The sequence below is a fragment of the Dendrobates tinctorius genome, unplaced genomic scaffold (genome assembly GCF_039654945.1).
Source record: "Dendrobates tinctorius isolate UK_male_01 unplaced genomic scaffold, ASM3965494v1 ptg000036l, whole genome shotgun sequence".
Lineage (NCBI taxonomy): Eukaryota > Metazoa > Chordata > Amphibia > Anura > Dendrobatidae > Dendrobates > Dendrobates tinctorius.
This window is the reverse complement of record NW_027361704.1, coordinates 21,286,956-21,311,886: the sequence shown is the minus strand read 5'-3', so window position 1 is coordinate 21,311,886 and position 24,931 is coordinate 21,286,956. Positions and strand designations below refer to the sequence as shown.

At 45.7% G+C, this 24,931-nt stretch overlaps 1 protein-coding gene across 1 annotated transcript in view; it reads left to right on the top strand.

The window, feature by feature from the left end:
- Positions 1 to 8,923: 8,923 nt before the first annotated feature.
- NPM1 (nucleophosmin 1) overlaps positions 8,924 to 24,931 on the top strand; it is a 34,362-nt gene continuing 18,354 nt past the window's right edge. Inside the window, exons 1-2 of the mRNA XM_073573746.1 lie at positions 8,924 to 9,079; positions 22,608 to 22,690. Coding sequence (XP_073429847.1) covers positions 9,019 to 9,079; positions 22,608 to 22,690 — 144 coding nt within the window. The 5' untranslated portion in view covers positions 8,924 to 9,018. The remainder of the gene's footprint in view (positions 9,080 to 22,607; positions 22,691 to 24,931) is intronic.

Genomic DNA, 24,931 nt, shown 5'->3' with positions numbered 1-24,931 from the left:
CTGCTCAAACACACACTTCTCCAACTTGGCATAGAGGGAGTTTTCCCGCTTTGTCTGTCCCTCCTGTACCTCTGCTGCCCTCTGTGGTTCTGACCTTTGACTTGTTCCTGACTACTCTTTCGTCATACCCTCATTGCTACCATTGTTGCCTTTCTTAGTCCCCATCCCGGCTTTCTCAGTCGACACTCTCCACTGACTCCCCGTTGAGTGTCGCTGCAGACCCCGCCCCATCCCGCCTCCAGCAGTCACGTGTCGCAGGTCCTGCAACCCTGTGGGTACGTGCGCTCCCTGTGGCTCGCGGGGTGCTACCCGGCCCCGTTCGCCACGGACTTAACCGGTTCCGTGCTCATGATAACCACATAGTCCTCTATACAGTATTATGGGCACCACATAGATTTCATACAGTATTATTGGCACCACATAGTCCTCGATACAGTATTATGGGCACTACATAGATTTCATACAGTATTATGGGCACCACATAGTGCTCCATACAGAATATTGGCCCCAGATAATGCTCCATAAAGAATAATGGGCCTCATATAATGTTCCATACAGAATGTGCCCCATATAATGCTCCATACTGAATGGACCCATTTGCTCCATATAGAATAATGGGCCCCATATAATGTTCCATACAGAATAATGGACCCCATATAATGCTTTATACAGAAAAATGGGCCCCATATAATGCTCCATATGATATAAAGGACCCCATGTAATACGCCATTCAGTATAATAGGCGCCATATAATGAGCCATACAGAATAATGGGCCCCAGATAATGCTCCATACAGAATAATAGGCCCCATATAAGGTTCCATGCAGAATGGGCCCCATATATTGCTTTCATACAGAATAATGGACCCTATATATTGCTCCATACAGAATAATGGACCCCATATAATGTTCCATACAGAATAATGGCACCATATAATGCTTCAAAGAGAATAATGGGTTCCATATAATGCTCCACACAATATAATGGGCCACATATAATAATTCCTACAGAATGGGCCCCATATAGTACTCCATACGGAATGGAACCCATATAATGCTCTATACATAATAAAAAATAAAATACTCACCTCTCCTCATTCTTTGCTAGCTGCAGCTCCAGTCTTTTCTATACTGTAGACATGTATGCATATGTGAGCATATTTGTTTTTGGCTCATGTATGATACCGTAATTGCAAAAAATTGAAAAATCAACCAGGCTCTTTAAAGGGTTATTTACCAAATAATCAAGTTATCTCTGATCCATAGGATCCAACCACTGCCCCCCCCAGAGATTCTGAGAACAGGGGTCTGTAGGTCTCGTCCTGAATGGAGCAGCATTGTGCATACTTCTCCTCTGCATTATCTCCATTATCTATAGAGCTGCTGACCACTGCGCTCGGCTAGATCAGTTCCATAGACAATGAATAGAGCAGAAGTCAAGCATGCGCCCCTCCAGTACATTCATGGCTGAGCTGCAGAGTCCTGTTCTCAGGACTTCCAGGGGTCCAAGTGTCAGTTCCCCCCAAAAGTCAGTAAGTTATCCCTTATTATTGGGATTGCGGATAAATTGATTTATTTGAGGAATATCCCTTTATAAGACACTAGTTGGTATAGATACCAGACATATGATATAATATATACATGATTGGGCTCAGTGGAACCGAATCCTAATGGAGATAAATGTCTCCATCTCAGAGACAAAATATAAATATATATATATATTTTAATGGTGTGGGGGGCCCAAATAGAACTTTTCATATGGTGCCCTGTGAACTCTATGTATTCCCCTGCTTACAGGGCAGTGGCTGCAAAGGCTGGTCAGTCACTGTCAGCGGGCAGTGAGGAGCCGCACTGTGCAGCAGTCCTACAGGTGGGTCCACAGCGGCTTCTCCCTAAAAGCACACAGCCAGAGGCTGGTCAGTCACTGTCAGCGGGCGGAGAGGAGCTGCACTGTGCAGTAGTCCTACAGGCAGGTTCACAGCGGCTTCTCTCCGCCCGCTGACAGATCTCTCCCTATACACGCACAGCCAGAGGCTGGTCAGTCACTGTCAGCGGACGGAGAGAAGCCGCTGGGGACCTGCCTGTAGAACTAGTGCACAGTGCGGCTCAGTCCCCCACACAAGTTTTTCCAGTTTCTCAGTACATTAACTCCTTAACAACCGCCGATACGCCTTTTAACGGCGGCAGTTGAGTACTTTTGCCTCAGAGACGCTTTTTAACGGCACTGAGAAACAAGTGTATAGCGCCCCCCAGAGTCGGATTTCCTCCGGAGTTTTGGCTACCAAGGGTAGCTGAGACCCAAGAGAACATGATTTGGGTAGGTTTTTACCGACCCCAGTGTAGCGGTCGCCGTTATTAGCGGACTAACGGTGACCACATATAAAAAAGAAGTCCGATTTCCCATTTAATTTCTCTCTCCTCTGATAGAAAAATATTCAGAATTGAGAGTCCTCAGTAGTTGAAAGCTTTTAATGGCTAACTGAAAAGATGGTAACACATTGCAAGCTTTCGAGACTACTCAGGTCTCTTCATCAGGCTAGACTAATACAAAATCTGAAGTCACATATTTATGCACAATACAGCCTAGAAAAAATGCAATAGATAAGACAAGTGACATGAAGCAGAACTATCAATATGGGAGAGGGAGAAACATAAATATAAACATTGGACCAGTTCATAGATAAGGAGTCTGGATGTTTTATGGTCCTCTGATTGGGGTCTAGTTATGTGTTGCCCCGCAAGGTTTTAAAAGGAAATTCCTTAATTGATGTAAAAAGACATAAATCCATGCGACACATTCATTCCAGCACTAAGAGTGTCAAAGTTCGTCATAAATTTGTACTCCCAAACTCGTCTCTCTCTCTGAGATGTGAAGTTACCTTTCAATACCAGTAATTTCATATCCATGCTGCTGTGATCAGGGATACAGAAATGTTTTGCCACAGGTAGATCCATTCTTTTTTATCTTATTGTGTGACGATGAGCATTCATCCTTGTTCTAAGCTTTTGCCCTGTCTCCCCCACATACAGACCCCCAGTTGGACATTTAGTACAAATAATTAAGTACACCACATTAGATGTAATGCAGGTGAAAGTACCTGGGATCTTGTAGTCCTGATGTGAGTTGGGGATCTTTATCTTGTCCGTGGTCATTATAAATGGACAGGTTTTACATTTTTTCTGGTTGCAAGGAAAGGATCCTGCAGCTGTTGGAGAGGACAGGGAGCTTCTGACAATGATGCTTCTTAAATTTGGGGGCTGCCTAAAACACAGCAGTGGGGGGTCTGGAAAAATGGATTTTAATCGGGCATCTTTTTGTAGTAAAGGTTGTAATTTCCGTGTAGCTCCCCTTAGCACCTCCAGATTTGGGTTGTAGGTGACTACTAGAGGCACTCGGTTATTTTCTTCTTTAGCTTTGTAATGTAGCAGGTGATTCCTTGACAATCTGGTGGCTCTTGTAATTTGGTTTTCAATTGTTCTTGGATGGTAACCCTGATTCAAAAAGGTCTTTTTGAGGCGACCAAGGTGTTTGTCTCTATCCATGGGGTTGGAACATATACGATTGTATCTGATGGCTTGGCTATAGATAATAGAGTTCTTTATGTGTTTTGGATGGAAACTGTCCCATTTAAGGTATGTTGGACGGTCGATTGGCTTCTGATACAGGGATGTCTCTATTTCATTGTTTTTTAGCTTAATGATGGTGTCCAAAAAATTAATCTCGGTACTGGAGTAGTTGAGTGTTAAATTGATGGTGGGATGAAATTGATTAAACTGTTCGTGGAACGTCTTTAGCTGTTGCTCAGACTCCGTCCAGATGATTAAAATATCATCAATGAAGCGGTAGTAGGCCAGGGGCCTGATGGGGCATGAGGACAAAAAATCGCTTTCAAGCTTGGCCATGAAAAGATTTGCATACTGTGGAGCCATTTTACTTCCCATAGCTGTGCCAGTCTCCTGTAGATAGATCCTGTTGTCAAATTCAAAGTAATTGTGGGTGAGGATGAATTTTATAAGTTTCACCACAGCATCAGCATCAGTCCCTGTGTTTTCCATGAAGAATTTGCAGGCATGTAAACCATCTTGGTGTGGGATATTAGAGTACAAAGATTCCACATCCATGGTGGCCAGGATGGTTGCTTCTGGTAGAGGACCTATTGCTGCTAGTTTATTCAATAGGTCAGTTGTGTCCTGAATGTAGCTGGATGTATCCTTCACCAGTGGTTTAAGAATACCCTCTACCCATCCAGATACCTGCTCAGTGAGGGTGCCCACACATGAAATAATTGGTCTTCCTGGATTTCCAGATTTGTGGATTTTGGGAAGCATGTAGAATGTCCCTATTCTTGGAGTCTCTGGTATCAGGTCATCGCCAGCTCTTATGGACTGGTCAGGCAGACAAGAAACCAACTTGTTTAGTTCCTTGTAATAGTCCTGTGTAGGATCCGACTCCAATTTTCTATATATTTTCTAAACAAGTTGGTTTCTTGTCTGCCTGACCAGTCCATAAGAGCTGGCGATGACCTGATACCAGAGACTCCCAAGAATAGGGACATTCTACATGCTTCCCAAAATCCACAAATCTGGAAATCCAGGAAGACCAATTATTTCATGTGTGGGCACCCTCACTGAGCAGGTATCTGGATGGGTAGAGGGTATTCTTAAACCACTGGTGAAGGATACATCCAGCTACATTCAGGACACAACTGACCTATTGAATAAACTAGCAGCAATAGGTCCTCTACCAGAAGGAACCATCCTGGCCACCATGGATGTGGAATCTTTGTACTCTAATATCCCACACCAAGATGGTTTACATGCCTGCAAATTCTTCATGGAAAACACAGGGACTGATGCTGATGCTGTGGTGAAACTTATAAAATTCATCCTCACCCACAATTACTTTGAATTTGACAACAGGATCTATCTACAGGAGACTGGCACAGCTATGGGAAGTAAAATGGCTCCACAGTATGCAAATCTTTTCATGGCCAAGCTTGAAAGCGATTTTTTGTCCTCATGCCCCATCAGGCCCCTGGCCTACTACCGCTTCATTGATGATATTTTAATCATCTGGACGGAGTCTGAGCAACAGCTAAAGACGTTCCACGAACAGTTTAATCAATTTCATCCCACCATCAATTTAACACTCAACTACTCCAGTACCGAGATTAATTTTTTGGACACCATCATTAAGCTAAAAAACAATGAAATAGAGACATCCCTGTATCAGAAGCCAATCGACCGTCCAACATACCTTAAATGGGACAGTTTCCATCCAAAACACATAAAGAACTCTATTATCTATAGCCAAGCCATCAGATACAATCGTATATGTTCCAACCCCATGGATAGAGACAAACACCTTGGTCGCCTCAAAAAGACCTTTTTGAATCAGGGTTACCATCCAAGAACAATTGAAAACCAAATTACAAGAGCCACCAGATTGTCAAGGAATCACCTGCTACATTACAAAGCTAAAGAAGAAAATAACCGAGTGCCTCTAGTAGTCACCTACAACCCAAATCTGGAGGTGCTAAGGGGAGCTACACGGAAATTACAACCTTTACTACAAAAAGATGCCCGATTAAAATCCATTTTTCCAGACCCCCCACTGCTGTGTTTTAGGCAGCCCCCAAATTTAAGAAGCATCATTGTCAGAAGCTCCCTGTCCTCTCCAACAGCTGCAGGATCCTTTCCTTGCAACCAGAAAAAATGTAAAACCTGTCCATTTATAATGACCACGGACAAGATAAAGATCCCCAACTCACATCAGGACTACAAGATCCCAGGTACTTTCACCTGCATTACATCTAATGTGGTGTACTTAATTATTTGTACTAAATGTCCAACTGGGGGTCTGTATGTGGGGGAGACAGGGCAAAAGCTTAGAACAAGGATGAATGCTCATCGTCACACAATAAGAGAAAAAAGAATGGATCTACCTGTGGCAAAACATTTCTGTATCCCTGATCACAGCAGCATGGATATGAAATTACTGGTATTGAAAGGTAACTTCACATCTCAGAGAGACGAGTTTGGGAGTACAAATTTATGACGAACTTTGACACTCTCAGCGCTGGAATGAATGTGTCGCATGGATTTATGTCTTTTTACATCAATTAAGGAATTTCCTTTTAAAACCTTGCGGGGCAACACAGAACTAGACCCCAATCAGAGGACCATAAAACATCCAGATTCCTTATCTATGAACTGGTCCAATGTTTATATTTATGTTTCTCCCTCTCCCATATTGATAGTTCTGCTTCACGTCACATGTCTTATCTATTGCATTTTTTCTAGGCTGTATTGTGCATAAATATGTGACTTCAGATTTTGTATTAGTCTAGCCTGATGAAGAGACCTGAGTAGTCTCGAAAGCTTGCAATGTATTACCATCTTTTCAGTTAGCCATTAAAAGGTATCAACTACTGAGGACTCTCAATCCTGAATATTTTTCTATCCACTGGCTAACACGGTACAAAGATATACATCTTTCCTGTATCTCTCCTCTGATGTGATCGCATTTTTCTATTGGTTCATTTTGGTCATTGTGATAGACCCTATCACAGTGATCAAAATAAAAAACTAGTAAATCAAACCCCCCCTTTAGCTGGGTAAAAATAATAAAATAAAAAAAGTATTTATTTCCATTTTTCTATTAGGGTTAGGGCTGAACTAAAGTTAGGGTTGGGCTAAAGTTATGGTTGTGATTATGGTTGGGATCACGGTTAGGGTTGGGATTAGGGGTGCGTTAGGGTTATGGTTAGGGGTGTGTTGGGGTTAGGGTTGTGATTAAAGTTAGGGGTGTGTTGGGGTTAGGCTTGGAGTTAGAATTGGGGGGGGGGGCCTCACTGTTTAGATACATCAGGAGTCTACAAACGCGACATGGCGCCACCATTGATTCCAGTCCATTTTGCATTCAAAAAGTCAAACAGTGCTCCCTCCTTTCTGAGCCCTGCCATGCGCCCAAACAGTGGCTTTGTTGTGCAATTTCGCCTGAGGCGAAATTGCACAACAATTTTTGTGGTCCATCTTCTCCTGATATCCTTTTGAAAATAAAAAAAAATGGTTCCAAAGTAAATTTTTTATGACAAAGGTAAAATGTTCATATTTTCCTTCCACATTGCTCTAGTTCTCGTGAAGCACCTGAAGGGTTAATAAACTTCTTGAATGTGGTTTTGTGCACCTTGAGGGGTGCAGTTTTTAGAATGGTGTCACTTTTGGGTATTTTCTGTCATATTGACCCCCCAAACTCACTTCAAATGTGAAGTGGACCCTAAAAACTGGTTTTGTAAATTTTGTTGGAAAAAAGAGAAATCGTTGGTCAACTTTTAACCCTTACAACGTCCTAAGAAAAAAAAATGTTTCCAAAATTGTGCTGATGTATTAACTATTTTGTGTGATATGACTCTCTGATTTACGGGCACAAAAATTAAGTTTGAAAATTGCAAAATTTTCACATTTTTGCCAAATTTCCATTTTTTTCATAAATAAACGCAAGTTATATTGAAAAAATGTTACCACTATCATGAAGACGATGCTGAAATTGGTTTCTTAGTCGTCCAATTTCTAATTCTGCAATTTTTTCTTTTCTGTTTTTTATAGGTTTAACAACAAAAAAGCATCACAATAATAACATACAATGCAGTGAGGTGCCCTGATGTGAATACAATTAAAAACAGCTACAAAAATTATAAAGCTGGCACAAAAATGGGCATCAAATTGGGCACCGAAGGGCGTTAATGAAAGGGTTAAATGACTTTGGGCCACTGATCTCACACTAATACACAGATAGTGATGCCCTGCATCAAACCCAGGTCCCTCCAGCCTGGCTCAAATGGGTTCTGGGCATCTGAGTTGGCATCAAAATGGGCGAAGAGCCCATTTTCACAGATTTGAATTAGTAACTGTTTTTTAAGGGGTTAAATGACTTTGGGTCACTGATGACACATAGTGATTGTCAGCATCAAACCCAGGTCCCTGTAGCCTGGCCAGCCCACTTTGATGCCCAGAACCCATTTGGGCCAAGCTGGAGGGACCTGGGTATGATTCGGGGCATCACTATGTACAGTATGTAATGGTGGTGTGGAATCTGTGGCTCAGTCATTTAACCCCTTAAAAACATCAGTTACTTCTTCAAATCTGTGAAAATGGTCTGTTTGGACTCTTTGATGCCCAGAAACCAGTTGGGCCAGGCTGGAGGGACCTGGGTTTGATGTGGGGCTCCCTGTTCTATATGTCTGCAGTGTGATATCAGTGGACCAAAGTCATTTAACCCTTTCATTAATGCCCTTCGGTGCCCATTTTTGTGCCAGTTTTCGTTTTTGCAGCTGTTTTTAATTGTATTCACATCAGGGCTCCTCGCTGCATTGGATGTTATTATAGTGATGCTTATTTTTTGTTGTTAAACCTATAAAAAACAGAAAAGAAAAAATTGCCAAAGAAACTGGACGAATAAGAAACCAACTTCAGCGTCATAACATGAAGTACAATATGTCACGAGAAAACCATGTCAGAATCACCGGGATCCATGGAAGCGTTCCAGAGTGATCACCTCACACAGGGACAGTGGTCTGGATTGCATTGGGCCCGGCCATTAAGAACCAAATTGACGGTCACTAAGGGGTTAAACGGTAAAATGAATGGCGTCACTGAAAGCTGCACCTGGCGCTCACATGGCTGTGGGGAAGGAAAATAGCAAAGGTTCAGGCTTTTGGAGAAAATGGGCGAGCACATGACAGCAGCCAGGTCCTGACGAGCCGCACCGCCACACAGCCCCAGTACACACTGCGCACCACGGACATGGCCGACATAACGACGCAACACGAAACACAAGACCCGCGGTGAGAAAGATCCGGCCAATCAGAGCGCAGCTTATTGTGTAGTCTCCACAACGGCGCCCCCATAGCGCCGGATATCGCGAGAGCACGACTCTATATAAGGCGCCGCCTGCCCCGCGCCTGTTCTCATTACACCGTCCATTGTGGCACGTCGGCGTGCGGGTGCTGGTACAGGGATGGAAGACAGCATGGATATGGACAACATGGCTCCCCTGCGCCCTCAGAACTTCCTTTTCGGTATTCCGCTACAATGTAGCTTCTCCTTCTTTGTGTACTAATCATGGCCGGCGGTAGTGGTTACACACATGGCCTGGGGTGCTGACATGTCGGCCGTAGGCAGGTACGGGGAGGGCCGCGGTAAGGCGCTGACGTGAGAAAGCGCCATGTGTGCACCACGTGTTAGTAGCCATGCGTCCGCTCCTGAGCGCTGGCCCCCCTATAGCACGTGTGCTGCCCACCCGGACCCGCGGCCTTACCGGCCTCATGCTATTCACCCGCAATGTCTAATGCTAGACTCCTATAGGCGCTGCCCTGAAGGGAACATGTGGGGGGCACCAGGAGGGCCGGCTGTAGTGGGGGGGGGCACCACAAGGGCTGGCCGTAGTGGGGGGGGGGCACCACAAGGGCTGGGCGGGGGTGGCACCTCAAGGGCTGGCTGTAGTGGGGGGGGGGCACCACAAGGGCTGGCCGTAGTGTGGGGGGGGGGGCACCACGAGGGCCGGCTGTAGTGGGGGGGGGGGGGCGCACCACGAGGACTGGCCGTAGTGGGGGGGGGCACCACAAGGGCTGGGCGGGGGGGCACCTCAAGGGCTGGCTGTAGTGGGGGGGGCACCACGAGGGCTGGCTGTAGTGGGGGGGGCACCACGAGGGCTGGCTGTAGTGGGGGGGGGGGGCACCACGAGGGCTGGCTGTAGTGGGGGGGCACCACGAGGGCTGGCTGTAGTGGGGGGGGGCACCACGAGGGCTGGCCGTAGTGGGGGGGGCACCACGAGGGCCGGCTGTAGTGGGGGGGGGGGCACCACAAGGGCCGGCTGTAGTGGGGGGGGGGGCACCACAAGGGCCGGCTGTAGTGGGGGGGGGGGGCACCACAAGGGCCGGCTGTAGTGGGGGGGGGGGGGCACCACAAGGGCCGGCTGTAGTGGGGGGGGGGGGGCACCACAAGGGCCGGCTGTAGTGGGGGGGGGGTACCACAAGGGCCGGCTGTAGTGGGGGGGGGTACCACAAGGGCCGGCTGTAGTGGGGGGGGTACCACAAGGGCCGGCTGTAGTGGGGGGGGGGCATCACAAGTGCAGGAGAGCCCTGCAGTGACCACAGCTGGCATGCTACACTCCAGCGCTACTTGTGGCTATGAAAATTCAGCAGGTGGCTATAGGGAGAGATGTGACTAGTGTGGTGCAGCCCTGCCGGCTCCTCTCTGCTTTGATTGGTCTGTCTTGTGTTCATGGGGACAAAAACCTGTCTACCAACTGAAGCAGGAGCCAGTCGGGGGCCGCACTAGACTAGCCAGACTGCTCCCAATAGTCCGCGGCTCGCTCTTCAGTGTTTCAGAGTATACCTCATACCCAGATTATGATTAATGTCCTTGATTTCGGCAGCATGGATCTAGTGAATTGTTCCCCTTGGAGGGGTTTTCCACTGACAAACCCTTGTTAGGCTGTGTGCACACGATGCGTTTTTCATAAGTTTTTCCCACTCGCGATTGGTCCAAACATGCTATGGAACCTTTATGCCAGCAAAGTCCATGAGGATCCTGAAGTGCTGTGCACATGATCAGTAGTTTTCCCCTCAGGATTTGCTGTACGGAAGTCTTCAGCATGTCATTACTTTGTGCGTTTTTGACCCATTGAATGCCCAGGAAGAACTGCACCAATAAAGCAGTGGAATTTTCTGCAACATTTTTGTTGCCAAGAGCTGCCTTAGGCTCTGTTCACACGTAGCTTTTTTTTGCGTTTTTGTGGCGATTTTAAATGCGCGATTTTGCCCCAAAAACGCAAAAAAAAGCATCCCATGCAATCCTATGGCATTCCGCACATGCTGTGCTAATGCTGCGGATTTTTCCGTGGCGGAATTGCATCGCGAAAAAATACGCAGCATGCTCATTCTTTGTGCGGAATCGCGGGAAAATCCGCCCACATAGGAATGCATTGTTCCGCTTACCTTCCGCATGTGGCTATGCCCAGCATGCGGAAAGTAAGCAGAACATTTGCGGATGGTACCCACGGTCTGGAGGAGATTCTCCTCCAGGTTCTGGGTACCATATCCCTGTAAAAAAAAAATAGAATTAAAATAAAAAAATCGTCATATTTTCACCTTCCGATGTCCCTCATAGCGTCACCAGGCCTCAGCGATGCCCCCGGCAGGTCCTGTTTCCAGTGATGCATTTCGCCAATGACCTTTGACGTCGCGGTCTCGCGAAACCGTGACGTCATCAAAGGTCTTTGGCGCAATGCATCACTGGGAATGAGACCTGCTGGGAGCATCGCTGAGGCCTGGTGACGCTATGAGGGACATCGGAAGGTGAAAATATGACGATTTTTTAATTTAACATTAGATCTTTTTACTACTGATGCTGCCTAGGCAGCCTCAATAGTAAAAAGTTGGTCACACTTGTCAAACACTGTTTGACGAGTGTGACCTGTCAATCAGTTTTCCAAGCGATGCTACAGATCGCTTGGAAAACGCTAGCATTCTGCAAGCTGATTATGCTTGCAAATCGCTAGTTTTTCTGTGGGAAATAGGCGGGAATTAAAATGCGGTTTTCTCGCATATTTCCCGCGGAAATTTCTGCGTCAATTCCGCAACGTGTTCACATAGCCTTAAAGGGAATCACCAGTTTTTGAGCCACTCAGTGAATGCCACGGCCTTTATCTGGTCCTGTGCTGCATTACCAAGTTTATATTTCCTGACTCCCCCAGTATACCCCACAAAATACCGTTAATTGCTCCTGCGCTGTATACTTGAAGATAGTCCGATGGGCGTCCTCTCTGCGTCTCCTCGCTGCTCCAAATTGCTGTCCTAGAGCTCTGACGTCCTACATCAGCCATATAGCACAAAGTAATGTCGCGCCTACGCAGTAGTATAGCAGACCCACTTTCCCTGGGGCTGCCGGAGCCAAAATGACGTCTTTCGGCGCATGCACAGTTATGTTCTTTCTCCTGCCTGCAGCGAAGCTGGGAAAAGTGCTTTTGCGTGGACCAATGCTGCTACTGCTCAGGCACAAGATTTATTTGCTCTGTGGATAGCTTCATATACATCATCCACATCAGAGCCTAAGGATGGTGATTAGGATCAGAGAGGGGGCTCAGATGCCCCAGCAATGACTCCCACAGGACCATCCTCATTTGAAAATAGTGGAACAATTCAAATAATTGGGGGATATATAAGGGCACACGAGGCAAGAATGCAGTCCCTTTCACCCCCTCTAGCACATATGCAATATGCACACTGACTCAGTTTTTCAGTGAAAAACTGAGAAGCAGGAAGAGAAGCTTGTTGTCATGTTGGAATAATTATGAAAATGGTACGAGTGAAGTGGCTGTGTGATGACTAATGGCACCTGCAAATAAATCTGAATCCTGACTGAAGATATTACAAACTGTTAGGATTAGACATGCTACAGGGCTTCATTTTATAATTTAAAGACTTGTCCAAGTTTGAGATGAAAGTCTGCAGTCACTTTTCTCACACCGCATGCACTGCACACTGTTCTCCCTTGCCGGTGGTAAGAGGATGGTCATGTGAGCACAAGTATAGAAATTGTTTACTTCTGGCCACATTCTGACTTGATGTGTCTGGCCACGCATGTTTAGTTGGCACTGGACTGACCGTATGTACAGTCATGGCCAAAAGATTAGAGTGACACAAATATTAATTTTTACAAAATCTACTGCTTCATTTTTTCTAATGGCAATTTGCATATACTCCAGAATGTTATAAAGAGTGTTCAGCTTAACAGCAATTACTTGCAAAGTCAATATTTGCCTAGAAAATTAACTTTATCCCCCAAAACACATTTCAACATCATTGCAGCCCTGCCTTAAAAGGACCAGCTAACATCGTTTCAGTGATTGCTCCATTAACACAGGTGTGGGTGTTGATGAGGACAGGGCTGGAGATCAATCTGTCATGATTAAGTAAGAATGACACCACTGGACACTTTAAAAGGAGGCTGGTGCTTGGCATCATTGTTTCTCTTCTGTTAACCATGGTTATCTCTAAAGAAACACGTGCAGTCATCATTGCACTGCACAAAAATGGCCTAACAGCGAAGAGTATCGCAGCTAGAAAGATTGCACCTCAGTCAACAATCTATCGCATCATCAAGAACTTCAAGGAGAGAGGTTCCCTTGTTGCCAAAAAGGCTCCAGGGTGCCCAAGAAAGACCAGCAAGCGCCAGGACCGTCTCTTAAAAGTTTCAGCTGCGGGATCGGGCTACCAGCAGTGCAGAGCTTGCTCAGGAATGGCAGCAGGCAGGTGTGAATGCATCTGCACGCACTGTGAGGCGGAGACTCTTGGAGCAAGGCCTGGTCTCAAGGAGGGCAGCAAAGAAGCCACTTCTCTCCAGAAAAAACATCATGGACAAACTGATATTCTGCAAGAGGTACAGGGAGTGGACTGCTGAGGACTGGGGTAAAGTAATTTTCTCTGATGAATCCCCTTTTCGATTGTTTGGGACATCTGGAAAACGGCTTATTCGGAGAAGACCAGGTGAGCGCTACCACCAGTCTGTCTCATGCCAACTGTCAAGCATCCTGAAACCATTCATGTGTGGGGTTGCTTCTCAGCCAAGGGAATGGGCTCTCTGTCTTGCCTAAAAACAGCCATGAATAAAGAATGGTACCAGAATGTCCTCCAAGAGCAACTTCTCCCAACCGTCCAAGAGCAGTTTGGCGATCAACAATGCCTTTTTCAACATGATGGAGCACCTTGCCATAAAGCAAAGGTGATAACTAAATGGCTCAGGGAACAAAACAGAGATTTTGGGACCATGGCCTGGAAACTCCCCAGATCTTAATCCCATTGAGAACTTGTGGTCAATCACAAAGAGACGGGTGGACAAACAAAAACCTTCAAATTCAGACAAAATGATTGAGAGCATGCCAGGGAGAATTGCTGAGGTCCTAAGAAGGGTCAACACTGCAAATATTGACTTGCTGCATTAACTCATTCTAACTGTCAAGTCTGTCAATATAACCTTTAGTTACTCATAATATGATTGCAATTATATTTCTGTATGTGATAAAAAAATCTGGCAAGCACATAAAAACCAGAGGGCAGCAGATCATGTGAAAATATAATATTTGTGTCATTCTCTAAACTTTTGGCCATGACTGTATGCAAACTGCCAGCACCAGAGAATTCTGACAACGTGCAGTGCGAGTTGAGAAGTTTGCAGTCACGTAGACTGACTGCAGACTCGTGACAAACTTTAACAACCCCTTTAATGCGCCTAACAAAAATGACTTGGTCATTATTACAAAAAACACTTACAACCAGGTGCATTAAAGATAATACAAAACCCAGGTACATTGGGTATATGGGACACAACACCACCTGGGGGTGCAATGAGCCACTAAAGCCAAAAACTCACTCCATGAAGAAGCATAAAAAAACAGGAGGAAGAGGAGTAGCGAGTAAACATGAAAACATTTTAATATGTAAGGCTAGTTTCACACTAGCGTTTTGAGGCGCAGCGGACGCTCGCCGTGAAGCGCCATCCCCTGCCACGCCTCCTACGTCAGCTCCGCCTATGGGCACATGACCCTGCATGTGACCTGTGTACCCTATCTTTAGCATTGGGTATGCAGGCCGTGCGCAGCAGGTATGCTTTAGCCACCGCATGCATCCTTTTGACGGTGCGCCGGCCGCACCAAAATGCAACACGATGCGCTTGGCGCAGGTCGGCGCACCGTCAAAAGGACGCATGCACCAGCAAGAGCATGCCTGCGTACTCAATGCTGAAGGTAGAGTATGCAGGTCGCATGTAGTGCCATGCGCCCATAGGCGGAGCTGACTGGAGGAGGCGTGGCAGGGGGAGGAGCTTCACAGCAAGCGTCCGCTGCACCTCAAAACGCTAGTGTGAAGCCACATTAAAAACAGGTTCACATGTGTCTGCGATCAGTGTTAGTATCTAACTAAATGGTAATGCTGATAAGTGCGAACTTATGGGAAAGTGCATCTTGCCCAAATGGAGACTCTGGCTGGAATGAGGCTGAAAGGCGTACCCCGTGTGTCGGCCTGAACGAGGCTGAAAAGTGTACCCAAATGTGTCTGCCTGAACGAGGCTGAAAGGCGTACCCCAATGTGTCGTGTATTGTATGTCACTTTTTCAAGGGGAATATCCGAAGGCGACCAAGCTGGGCCTTCTTATTTCTCTACTGCTGGGTCACGTGAGCTGCAGGCAGCCATTGACAACTCTATATTGGTACGTGTGTCACGTACAGTGAGCATACCTCGGCTGCCAAGTCCAGCTGCGGGAGCTCAGTATTTTGTAGCTCCTGGTCAAGCGCAGCAGGCATGGAATAGAATGGGACGCTGTGCTCCTGTGCACTGCAACTGAAGGCATAAGATCCCAAAGCCAATGCCTCAGTTAAAGGTAGATCACAACATGTAAATAAATATCTACAAATATAAAGCCACATGGTGCATGGAAAGTGCAAAATGGTGCTTAAACAAGTGCAACAAACATTGGTGTAATATTATTAGTCTGGGACCAGGAGAATGTAGTCAAATCTGGGCTAACGGTAAAAGTGCTCAATAAGATGGGAATCGCAGAGGTCGATCATGAAATCGGAAGTAACAGCAGACTGTAAAGATAACACTTAAAACAAATGTATAAATTTACATCCAAAATAAAAACCAAGAAGCCTTGGATAGAGGGATGAGGGAAGTTACAAGGCAGACAAGGGGAGCATGCTAGTTTATAAAAATAAGAAGCTGATGCTCATTTAAGCCATCTGGGGTCAACATTCCTAAAGTGAGAATCCACTTGGTTTCACCCTGGGCCAACAGTTTTTAACTGTTTCCCCTGTAAAACCATTATGTGCAATGCCCCTGACTATGAATGATCTTGGATCAGTCTTGATGGGCCTTGAAGTGCTGGGGAATGGTTTTAAGTGCAAATGGATCAGCCACTGTCTTGGCCACAAGTGAAACATCCCAAGGTTGGTCCTCTTGAACCAAAGGGATGGGATTTGTCTGCAACATAATGGCTTCTAACTAGGAGATCACTTAGATTTTTCGATCCCCTAGAGGTAATTAAGGGGGAAGGGTCCAAGGAGGGCTCTGTCTACAGAATTGCCCAATGTTTAGCGACTGTCACGCATACTTGTCCATTCATGGTGGTAAGTCGATATAAAGCGGATTTTATCATTGGTCGTCCCTACAGGTTTCTTTTGTACAGGAGGTTATTCCGAGGCATGTGACGTGCCCTGTTGTAGCGATGCTTGATGCATATCTGGCTATAGTCTCGTTGAGCTAACCTCCTTTCTAAATCACTGGCCTGATTCTGGAATATATCATTCGAGGAACAGATCCGTCTCATTCTTAGGAACTGTCCAACGGGGATGGATCCAGTGGTGGCTGGATTGTGAGCTGAGTCTGCATGTAGGTGCATGTGGGCATTGACTGAGGTAGGCTTCCTGTGGACATCAGTCTGTATGGAAAGATTGTAGTCGATCCCCAGTGTGATGTCCAGAAAGTAAATTTTTTGGGTGTTATATGTGCTAGTCAACCTGATAATGCGCGTGTTAATATTAAGTTGATCCATAAACAGCTCAAGCTGCTGAACTTTCCCGTCACAAAATCAAAATGTGAATATATCTTAGCCTGCACAGCACATGGTCGGCAACCCCCACATCCTCATCGCCAAACTAGTATTTCTCCTATGAGCCGAGGAAGAGCTTTGCATATGAGGGCGTTCAGACAGGTACCCATGACTGTGCCCTTCTGCAAATAAAAATAATTTTTTAATACAAAGTTGAGTGAGGACAAAGTGCAGCAGTGTGAGAATGAGCTCACATAGGGCCGTACATTTCGGAGACCCTCAAGAAGAGTCGGGCAGCATTTAACCCATGAGCATGGTTGATGCATGTGTATAGTGTCTTGATGTCAGCTGTAACAAGTAAGGTGCCCTCTTCCACAAAAATGCTGTCAACCCTGGTGAGGACATCCGTTGTCTCTAGCATAGGATAGTAAGGTCTCTACTAGAGGTTTTATTTGAAAGTCTGTAAAGTTAAAAAAAAAAAAATAAGAGGGGGGGGTATCTTAGACCTCCTAAGGCCCCGTCACACGTAGCGACTCACCGGCGATCCCGACAAGGATATGAACTTGTCAGGATCGCTGGTGTCACTATATGATCGCTGGTGAACTGCCAAACAGGCAGCTTCACCAGCGATGACGAGCGCTCGTGTCGCTGTGTACCTTAGATACCAGCGCGCTGGTGCAGGGAGCAGTTAACCAAGGTAAACATTGGGTGTCTAAGTGCCGTGTGGCTCTTAGAAACCCACTGTTTACCTTGGTTACCAGCTCCCTGCACCAGCATGCTGGTATCCAAGGTACAGAGGGTTTCTAAACACTGCATGGCGCTTAGAAACCCGCTGTTTACCTTGGATACAAGCTGGGAGCTCGCTGATTGCTGCTCTCTCGCCTGCCACACGCAGCGATGCGTGCTGGCCAGCGGGAGACCAACGATCCAAAAAAAGTCCAGGGTATTCGAGCACGATCAGCGATACACTTGGCAGGGGGGGCCGGTCTCTGATAATGTCTCACACAGCGATCTTGATGGTGAGATCGCTGTTGCGTCACAAAATTTGACTCAGCAGCGATCTCGCTAGTGAGATCACTGTGTGTGACGGGGGCTCTAATCCGGACACAATCGGAGGGCTGACTGCATCCTTGTGGACATTGGGCAAAAGATAAAAGGCGAGGGTCTTTGGATATCTTACAGTTAATCCATCATACACTTTTTAGCTTTGGTTCCCTCCTCGAAAGCTCTTATGAGGATCCCCTGGAATTGAGTTGAGAATGAGGCTACTGGGTTGTATGATAGTTTAGTATGTGTTAGAATCTTTTAACTGGTGGAAAGCCTTCTGCTTGTATTTGTCATTCGGCCACACAATGATTTCCCCCCCACTTGTCTGCTGCCTTGTAGACAGCATCCTTAGACTGTAGTGTAATTGCATTCTTTTGTTGCAATGTGAGATTGTCGTATCTTTGTCTGGGTGAGGGCTTTTTGATAGTCAGCCACTAGTTTGACAAATATCTCAATGGCTTGGCTTAAAGATGGGGGGGGGGGGGGGGGGGGAGCTCGAAGACTTCAGCATGGCACATGTTGGGAACTTACCTTGAGGTTCAGTTGCTTGTTTCCCAAGTAGTTCCTCCAGATTTTGTAGAGCCTTCCCTCTCATCTCTGGAGATCCTGTGCATGCAGATTTTTGTTGTGTAATTTCCTTAGGATGAGTTTGTAAATCTTTCAGAGCTGTGAAATAATGGAAAGTTAGGGTCCCGTTTCACATAGCGACGCACCAGCGATCCAGACAACGATACGACCTGGTAGGGATCGCTGGTGCGTCGCTAAATGATTGCTAGTAAGATGTCAAACAGGCAGATCTCTTCAACGTACCAGCGATCCCGACAATGATACCACCTGGTAAGGATCGCTGGTGCGTTGTCACACGCTGAGGGGAGAAGGTAGGGCCCCCCTACTAACAATTCAAATTGTAAATTAGTCAATACATGAGTGGACTATTGATTACCTGGAGTCCCCCTGGGAACTTCCCCTGTACTGCCTTCCTACGGATCCCTTAATCTTGGTGGTCTGTCTGGTTTTGATTCTATATTGCTTATGAAAATGTTTTTGTTTACATGCTACACTTCCTCTTGTTTATTATGCCTTATAGATGTATTATTGGAGTAGTTCTGCATCTTGTCCAGACTCATGATGCATTTTCACATTCACAGCTAGAGTCTGCAGTCTTCCATCTTCTCTGGTCTTCTGCAGCACATACCCACATGATGCCCTTGAAAATAGCAGTGTCATTATGCTCCTAAATAAAAATATTTTCCCTACTTGAGCCCCCGAATAATTGGCCCTCACTCTATCCCCTGCACAAAATGACCCCCCACGCTATCCCTCCACACTGCCCTCCTTTCCATACTAGGCCCCCTTTTCAGTGTAACCCACTCACCTATAGGACCCAGTCTCTATACTATGCTGCCTCATCACATGTTCTCCCTTCTTGGTATGCTGTCCCCTTCCTGGCTGTGTCCTTACACTGTGCAGAATTATTAGGCAAATAAGTATTTTGATCACATCATCCTTTTTATACATGTTGTCCTACTCCAAGCTGTATAGGCTTGAAAGCCAACTGCCAATTATGTAAATCAGGTGATTTGCATCTCTAATGAGGGCCGTGGTCTAATGACATCAACACCCTATATAAGGTGTGTTTAATTATTAGGCAACTTCCTTTCCTGTGGCAAAATGGGTCAGAAGAGATTTGAAGGACTCTGAAAAGTCAAAAATTGTGAGATGTCTTGCAGAGGGATGCAGCAGTCTTGAAATTGCCAAACTTTTGAAGAGTGATCACTGAACAATCAAGCGTTTCATGGCAAAAATCCAACAGGGTCGCAAGAAGCGTGTTGATAAAAGCGCAAAATAACTGCCTGTGAATTGTGGAAAATCAAGCGTGAAGCTGCCAAGATGCCATTTGCCACCAGTTTTGCCATATTTCAGAGCTGCAACGGTACTGGAGTATCAAAAAGCACAAGGTGTGCCATACTCGGGGACATGGCCAAGGTAAGGAAGGCTGAAAAACGACCACCTTTGAACAAGAAACATAAGATAAAATGTCAAGACTGGGCCAAGAAATATCTTAAGACTGATTTTTCTAAGGTTTTATGGACTGATGAAATGAGAGCGACTCTTGATGGGCCAGATGGATGGGCCCGAGCTCCACTCCAACTCAGACACCAGCAAGGTGGAGGTGGGGTACTGGTATGGGCTGGTATCATCAAAGATGAACTTGTGGGACCTTTTCGGGTGGAGGATGGAGTGAAGCTCAACTCCCAGACCTACTGCCAGTTTCTGGAAGACACCTTCTTCAAGCAGTGGTACAGGAAGAAGTCGGTATCGTTCAAGAAAAACATGATTTTCATGCAGGACAATGCTCAATCACATGCATCCAAATACTCCACAGCGTGGCTGCCCAGTAAAGGTCTAAAAGAAGAAAAAATGACATGGCCCCCTTGTTCACCTGATCTGAACCCCATAGAGAACCTGTGGTCCCTCAAATGTGAGATCTACAGGGAGGGAAAACAGTGCACCTCTGGGAACAGTGTCTGGGAGGCTGTAGTGGCTGCAGAACGCAATGTTGATCGTAAACAGATCAAGCAACTGACAGTCTATGGATGGAAGGCTTTTGCGTGTCCCACAAGGGTTGCCGTGACGTGGCGGGATGGCTTGTTCATTATTTTGATCAAAATTATGTTTACTAAATACCCTTATTATTATTATTATTATTATTACTTTTATGCATTATTTGCAGTATATTTTTTGCTTTTAGTTCAGGATATTTGTGTTTTTTGCTTTTTTTTTTTTTTTGCGTGTCATTGTAAAGAAAGGTGGCTGTATTGGTCACTGATTTTTTTTTGTTTTTGTTTTTGAATGTCAGAAATGTTTATTTCTAAATTTTGTTATATTCGTTTACCTGGTGAAAATAAACAAGTGATATGGGTATATATTTGGTTTTTATTAAGTTGCCTAATCTGCACAGTAAGGCTGTGTGCACACGTAGCGATTTTTTAGCGTTTTTGCCACGATTTTCGGCGCGAAAACGCTTAAAAATCGTGTACAGAACGCCCCCCATGCACTCCTATGGCATTCCGCACATGCTGTGCTAATGCTGCGCTTTTTTCCGCGGCGGAATCGCATCGCGGAAAAAATCGCAGCATGCTCATTCTTTATGCGGAATCACAAAGAATTGCCGCGATTCCGCACCCATAGGAATGCATGAGAATCGCTTACTTCCCGCATGTGGCTATGCCCACCATGCGGGAAGTTAAGCGTCTCATGTGCGGTTGGTACCCACGGTGTGGAGGAGAGGAGACTGTCCTCCAGGCCCTGGGTACCATACCCCTGTAAATAAAGAATAAAAAATCGGGGTATATTTACCTTCCGGCGCCCCGCGATGCATTCCCGACCTAAGCGTTCCCAGTAATGCCTTGCGGCAAGGTCCTGTGATGACGTAGTCTCGCGTGACTCTAGCGGTCTCGCGAGATCGCTATAGCAACGCGAGACTACCTCATCACAGGTCTCGCAAGGCATTACTGGGAACGCTGAGGCCCGGGAATGCAGCGCGGGACGCCGGAAGGTAAATATACCCCGATTTTTTTTTTTTTTTTTTTTTTTTTAGCATTTTAACATCCTATCTTTTACTATTGATGCCGCATAGGCGGCCTCAATAGTAAAAACCTGGTCACACTTGTCAAACACTATGTTTGACGAGTGTGACCAACCTGTCAATCACTTTCCAAGCGATGCTTCAAATCGCTTGGAAAGTGCTTGAATATCGCACGCGAAAATCGCGATCATAATCGCGGTAAAATCGCAGTGAAATCGCGCGGAAAAAAACGCGCGATTTCTGGGAAGGAGTCTGGTTTTTAGTAAGCGTTTTAAAACGCTACGTGTGCACATAGCCTTATAGTTACCTGCACAAACAGATATCCTCCTAAGATAGCCAAATCTAAAAAAAAAAATCCCACTCCAACTTCCAGAAATATTAAGCTTTGATATTTGAGTCTTTTAGATTGATTGAGAACAGTTGTTGTTCAATAATAAAAAGAATCATCTCAAATACAACTTGCCTAATAATTCTGCACAAAGTGTACACTGTCCTTCATGCTACTCGGTCTCTATTCTGTGCCCACTCACACTTTTCTGCCTCTATATGGTTTCCTCGCACATTTCCCTCTCCCTCCACATACTGTCTCCTCAAATATTTAGCCCCTGTCTCCATGCTGCCTACTCACACATCCCCTGACTCTTCATACTTTCTGCACCAAACCCATCACCCTCACTCCTTATACTGTTTGCATACATTCTTCTCCTGGCTCCTCATACTGTCTGCATCCATCCACTCCCTCCCCTTTGTGTCTGCATAAATTCCCTGCTTGCTCCTTATACTGTCTGCACCAATCCCTCCACTCGACATACCATATGGTTTCCTCATGCATGCCCCATCTAACCCCTTGCTCCTCAATGTTTTAAATTTCTCCCCCTCCCCATATTGTCTGCACCCATCCCTTCTTTGTTCCTCAAATCCTATTACCCCTCTGCCCCACCCCCACTCACCCAGATTACAATAAACTTGCCACTGTCATTGTATATGCTCCTGCAGCTTGATCTCATGACCTGATCATGCCGCTAGCGTTGCCCTGACCCTGCCATCAGGGCTTCAATTGTACTCTCTGAATCACCGGCAAGAGTGGACTGTAACCACTGTGCCGGTGACGAATGGCATCAGGCACAACAGGCAAGTAAGTAGCAACTTCCTGCCTCTTGGTGCTTAGGCACATTTTCTGTTTTTCACAAAGTCCCAGATACCACCTCTGATACCTTACATTTTGTCAATTGTTAAACAACAATTGTGTGAAGACACATTCCCTTAGTGTTATTATAATAGCTGATTGCTGCAATTAGAGGTAAATGCTGGCTGTGTTCTACTTTGGAGTACAATGCCGTTTCACCAACTTCTTTGCTTTGTAGGGTGTGAACTCAAGGCAGACAAAAAGGAGTATTCATTTAAAGTGGATGACAACGAAAGTGAGCATCAGTTGTCATTGAGAACGGTAAGTATGGGATGATTGCCTCTAAGGCTGGTTTCACATTAGCGCTTTTTCAGCGCGCGCACGGCCGGGGGTAGCTCCGCCCCCGAGCCGGCTCTCTGCCCGGCGTGCCCGCCCCTTGCTTGTAGCGCCGCCTCCTAGCGCACAGCGGCGCCTGCGATCGGCGCACCCTATCTTTAGCATAGGGTGCGCAGGCCGTGCGCTAGTTGCGCTTTGACCTGCGCTGCGCACTTTTGACGGTGCGCCGTGCGCGCCAAAATCAAACTTTTCGGATTTTGGCGCGCACAGCGCACCGTCAAAAGTGCGCAGCGCAGGTCAAAGTGCAACTAGCGCACGATCTGCGCACCCTATGCTAAAGATAGGGTGCGCCGATCGCAGGCGCCGCTGTGCGCTAGGAGGCGGCGCTACAAGCAAGGGGCGGGCACGCCGGGCAGAGAGCTGGCTCGGGGGCGGAGCTACCCCCGGCCGTGCGCGCGCTGAAAAAGCGCTAATGTGAAACCAGCCTTAGCCATTTTTAGTTTTTAAATTTGTAATGTAATAAAACTATAGACAGTGCATGTATGTGAATGGATTAGTATGTAGTGGTGTAAAATGTTTGATTCACTAAAGTAAATCAACATCAGATAGACTTTTAGATGCAGGTACTATATGGACAGCTGATGAGTAGCGTTTCTGCAAATTGGCTTGGTTGTTGAATGCAGTTATTTGCTGGCAATTAATCTTCAAAAAATATGAACATTAACAAAATAAAAAACTTGTTTGTGGTATAAATAGATCCGTTTAGTTTTTGATCACATGCATGTTTTTACCCTTAATCCTGACTGTTTTGCTACTTATAACGGTTTATTAAAGGATGGGCCGAAACACAATTGGGCTTTTAGAAAGAAAATCTCTATTTAAAGCAAACCTATCATCGGGACTTTGCCGAGTAACCTACAGACAGTGTCAGGTTGGTGCTGTAACACTGATTAAAATTATACCTTGGTTGCTGAAATCCATCTTATGGTGGTTTAATTTTTGTTTACAATTAGAGATTCTCTCGCTTTGGGGTAGTCTGTGGGCTGGTCGTTTTTTTGGTGCTTTGGCTCATTGTTATCCTTGTGGGCTTAAGTGACAGGTCCACTTAACCTTGTGATCTGCCACACCCATTTTAAATACTGTGCATACTCTTTCACTGGAGCCACATTTTTTGGTCAAACAAATGAATGTATCTGCAAGCGATGCTCTTAATCTGTGCAAGCACCAAATAATGCCCTGCCCACAGGACTCCCCAAAGCAAGAGAAACTCATTAACTGATAACGGCAAAGATTAAACAACCACAAGACGGATTCCTTCAACCCAGGTAACGTTTTAATCCGTGTAACTGCACCAACTTGACAATACATGTAGTTTACTTGGCAAAATCCTGATGGCAGGTTTAATGTAATGCCATAATCTAATCTATTTTTTAATGTAATATAATTTGTGTCCCTATCCTTCCTGAACTACACCATGTTTTTTTTTTTTGTTTTTTTTTTACTTTTGATGACTTTTTTGAGAATCTCTGCATGCGAAGATACTAAAATGAAGCGTCGTCTGGGGACAGAGACTGCCGTCGCTACTGCACCCTCTTCCTCACCCTGAAACAAATTGTCATTATTGATCTTTGTTTCAGGGGCTGGGCTAGTCCCTGATCTTCTGAGCATGTCTGTTATCAATTCCAGTGGATGCTCATATTTTGTCAGCTGGATAATATGCACAATGACAGTGCTATTGCTGTCTCTGATCAGGAAAAAAAAGTAGCAGGCAACAGAGTGAGTAGTACCATTGTAAGACTAATACCTGGCATGTAGACACAAGCCCTGCCCCCACAGGTTGTAATTTCTGGGGGCGGCACTTGTCTTAGTATGCTGGCTAATACTCTTACAACATGCAATGACAGTGCCAGCGAGAGAGCGCATGGTCATTGTGCACATCGTACAGTGACAAGTATCTACTTCACATCAGTCTGAGTGAGCAACCCACACATGCTCAATAGAAGAGGAACTAGCCCAGCCCCTGAAACGAAGGTCACGGACTCTTTGCTTCAGGGTGGGAGACGATAATTTTAGTTCATGGAGGGATACTCAATCATCAAAACGGAAGTAGTTAAAAAAAGCTAACAATTTATACTCCCTTGAAAAAATTCAAATGGCTCACCACAAACAAGACAATTTAAGGCTACGTTCACACGTAGCGGAAATTACCGCGAGAATTCCGCAGGA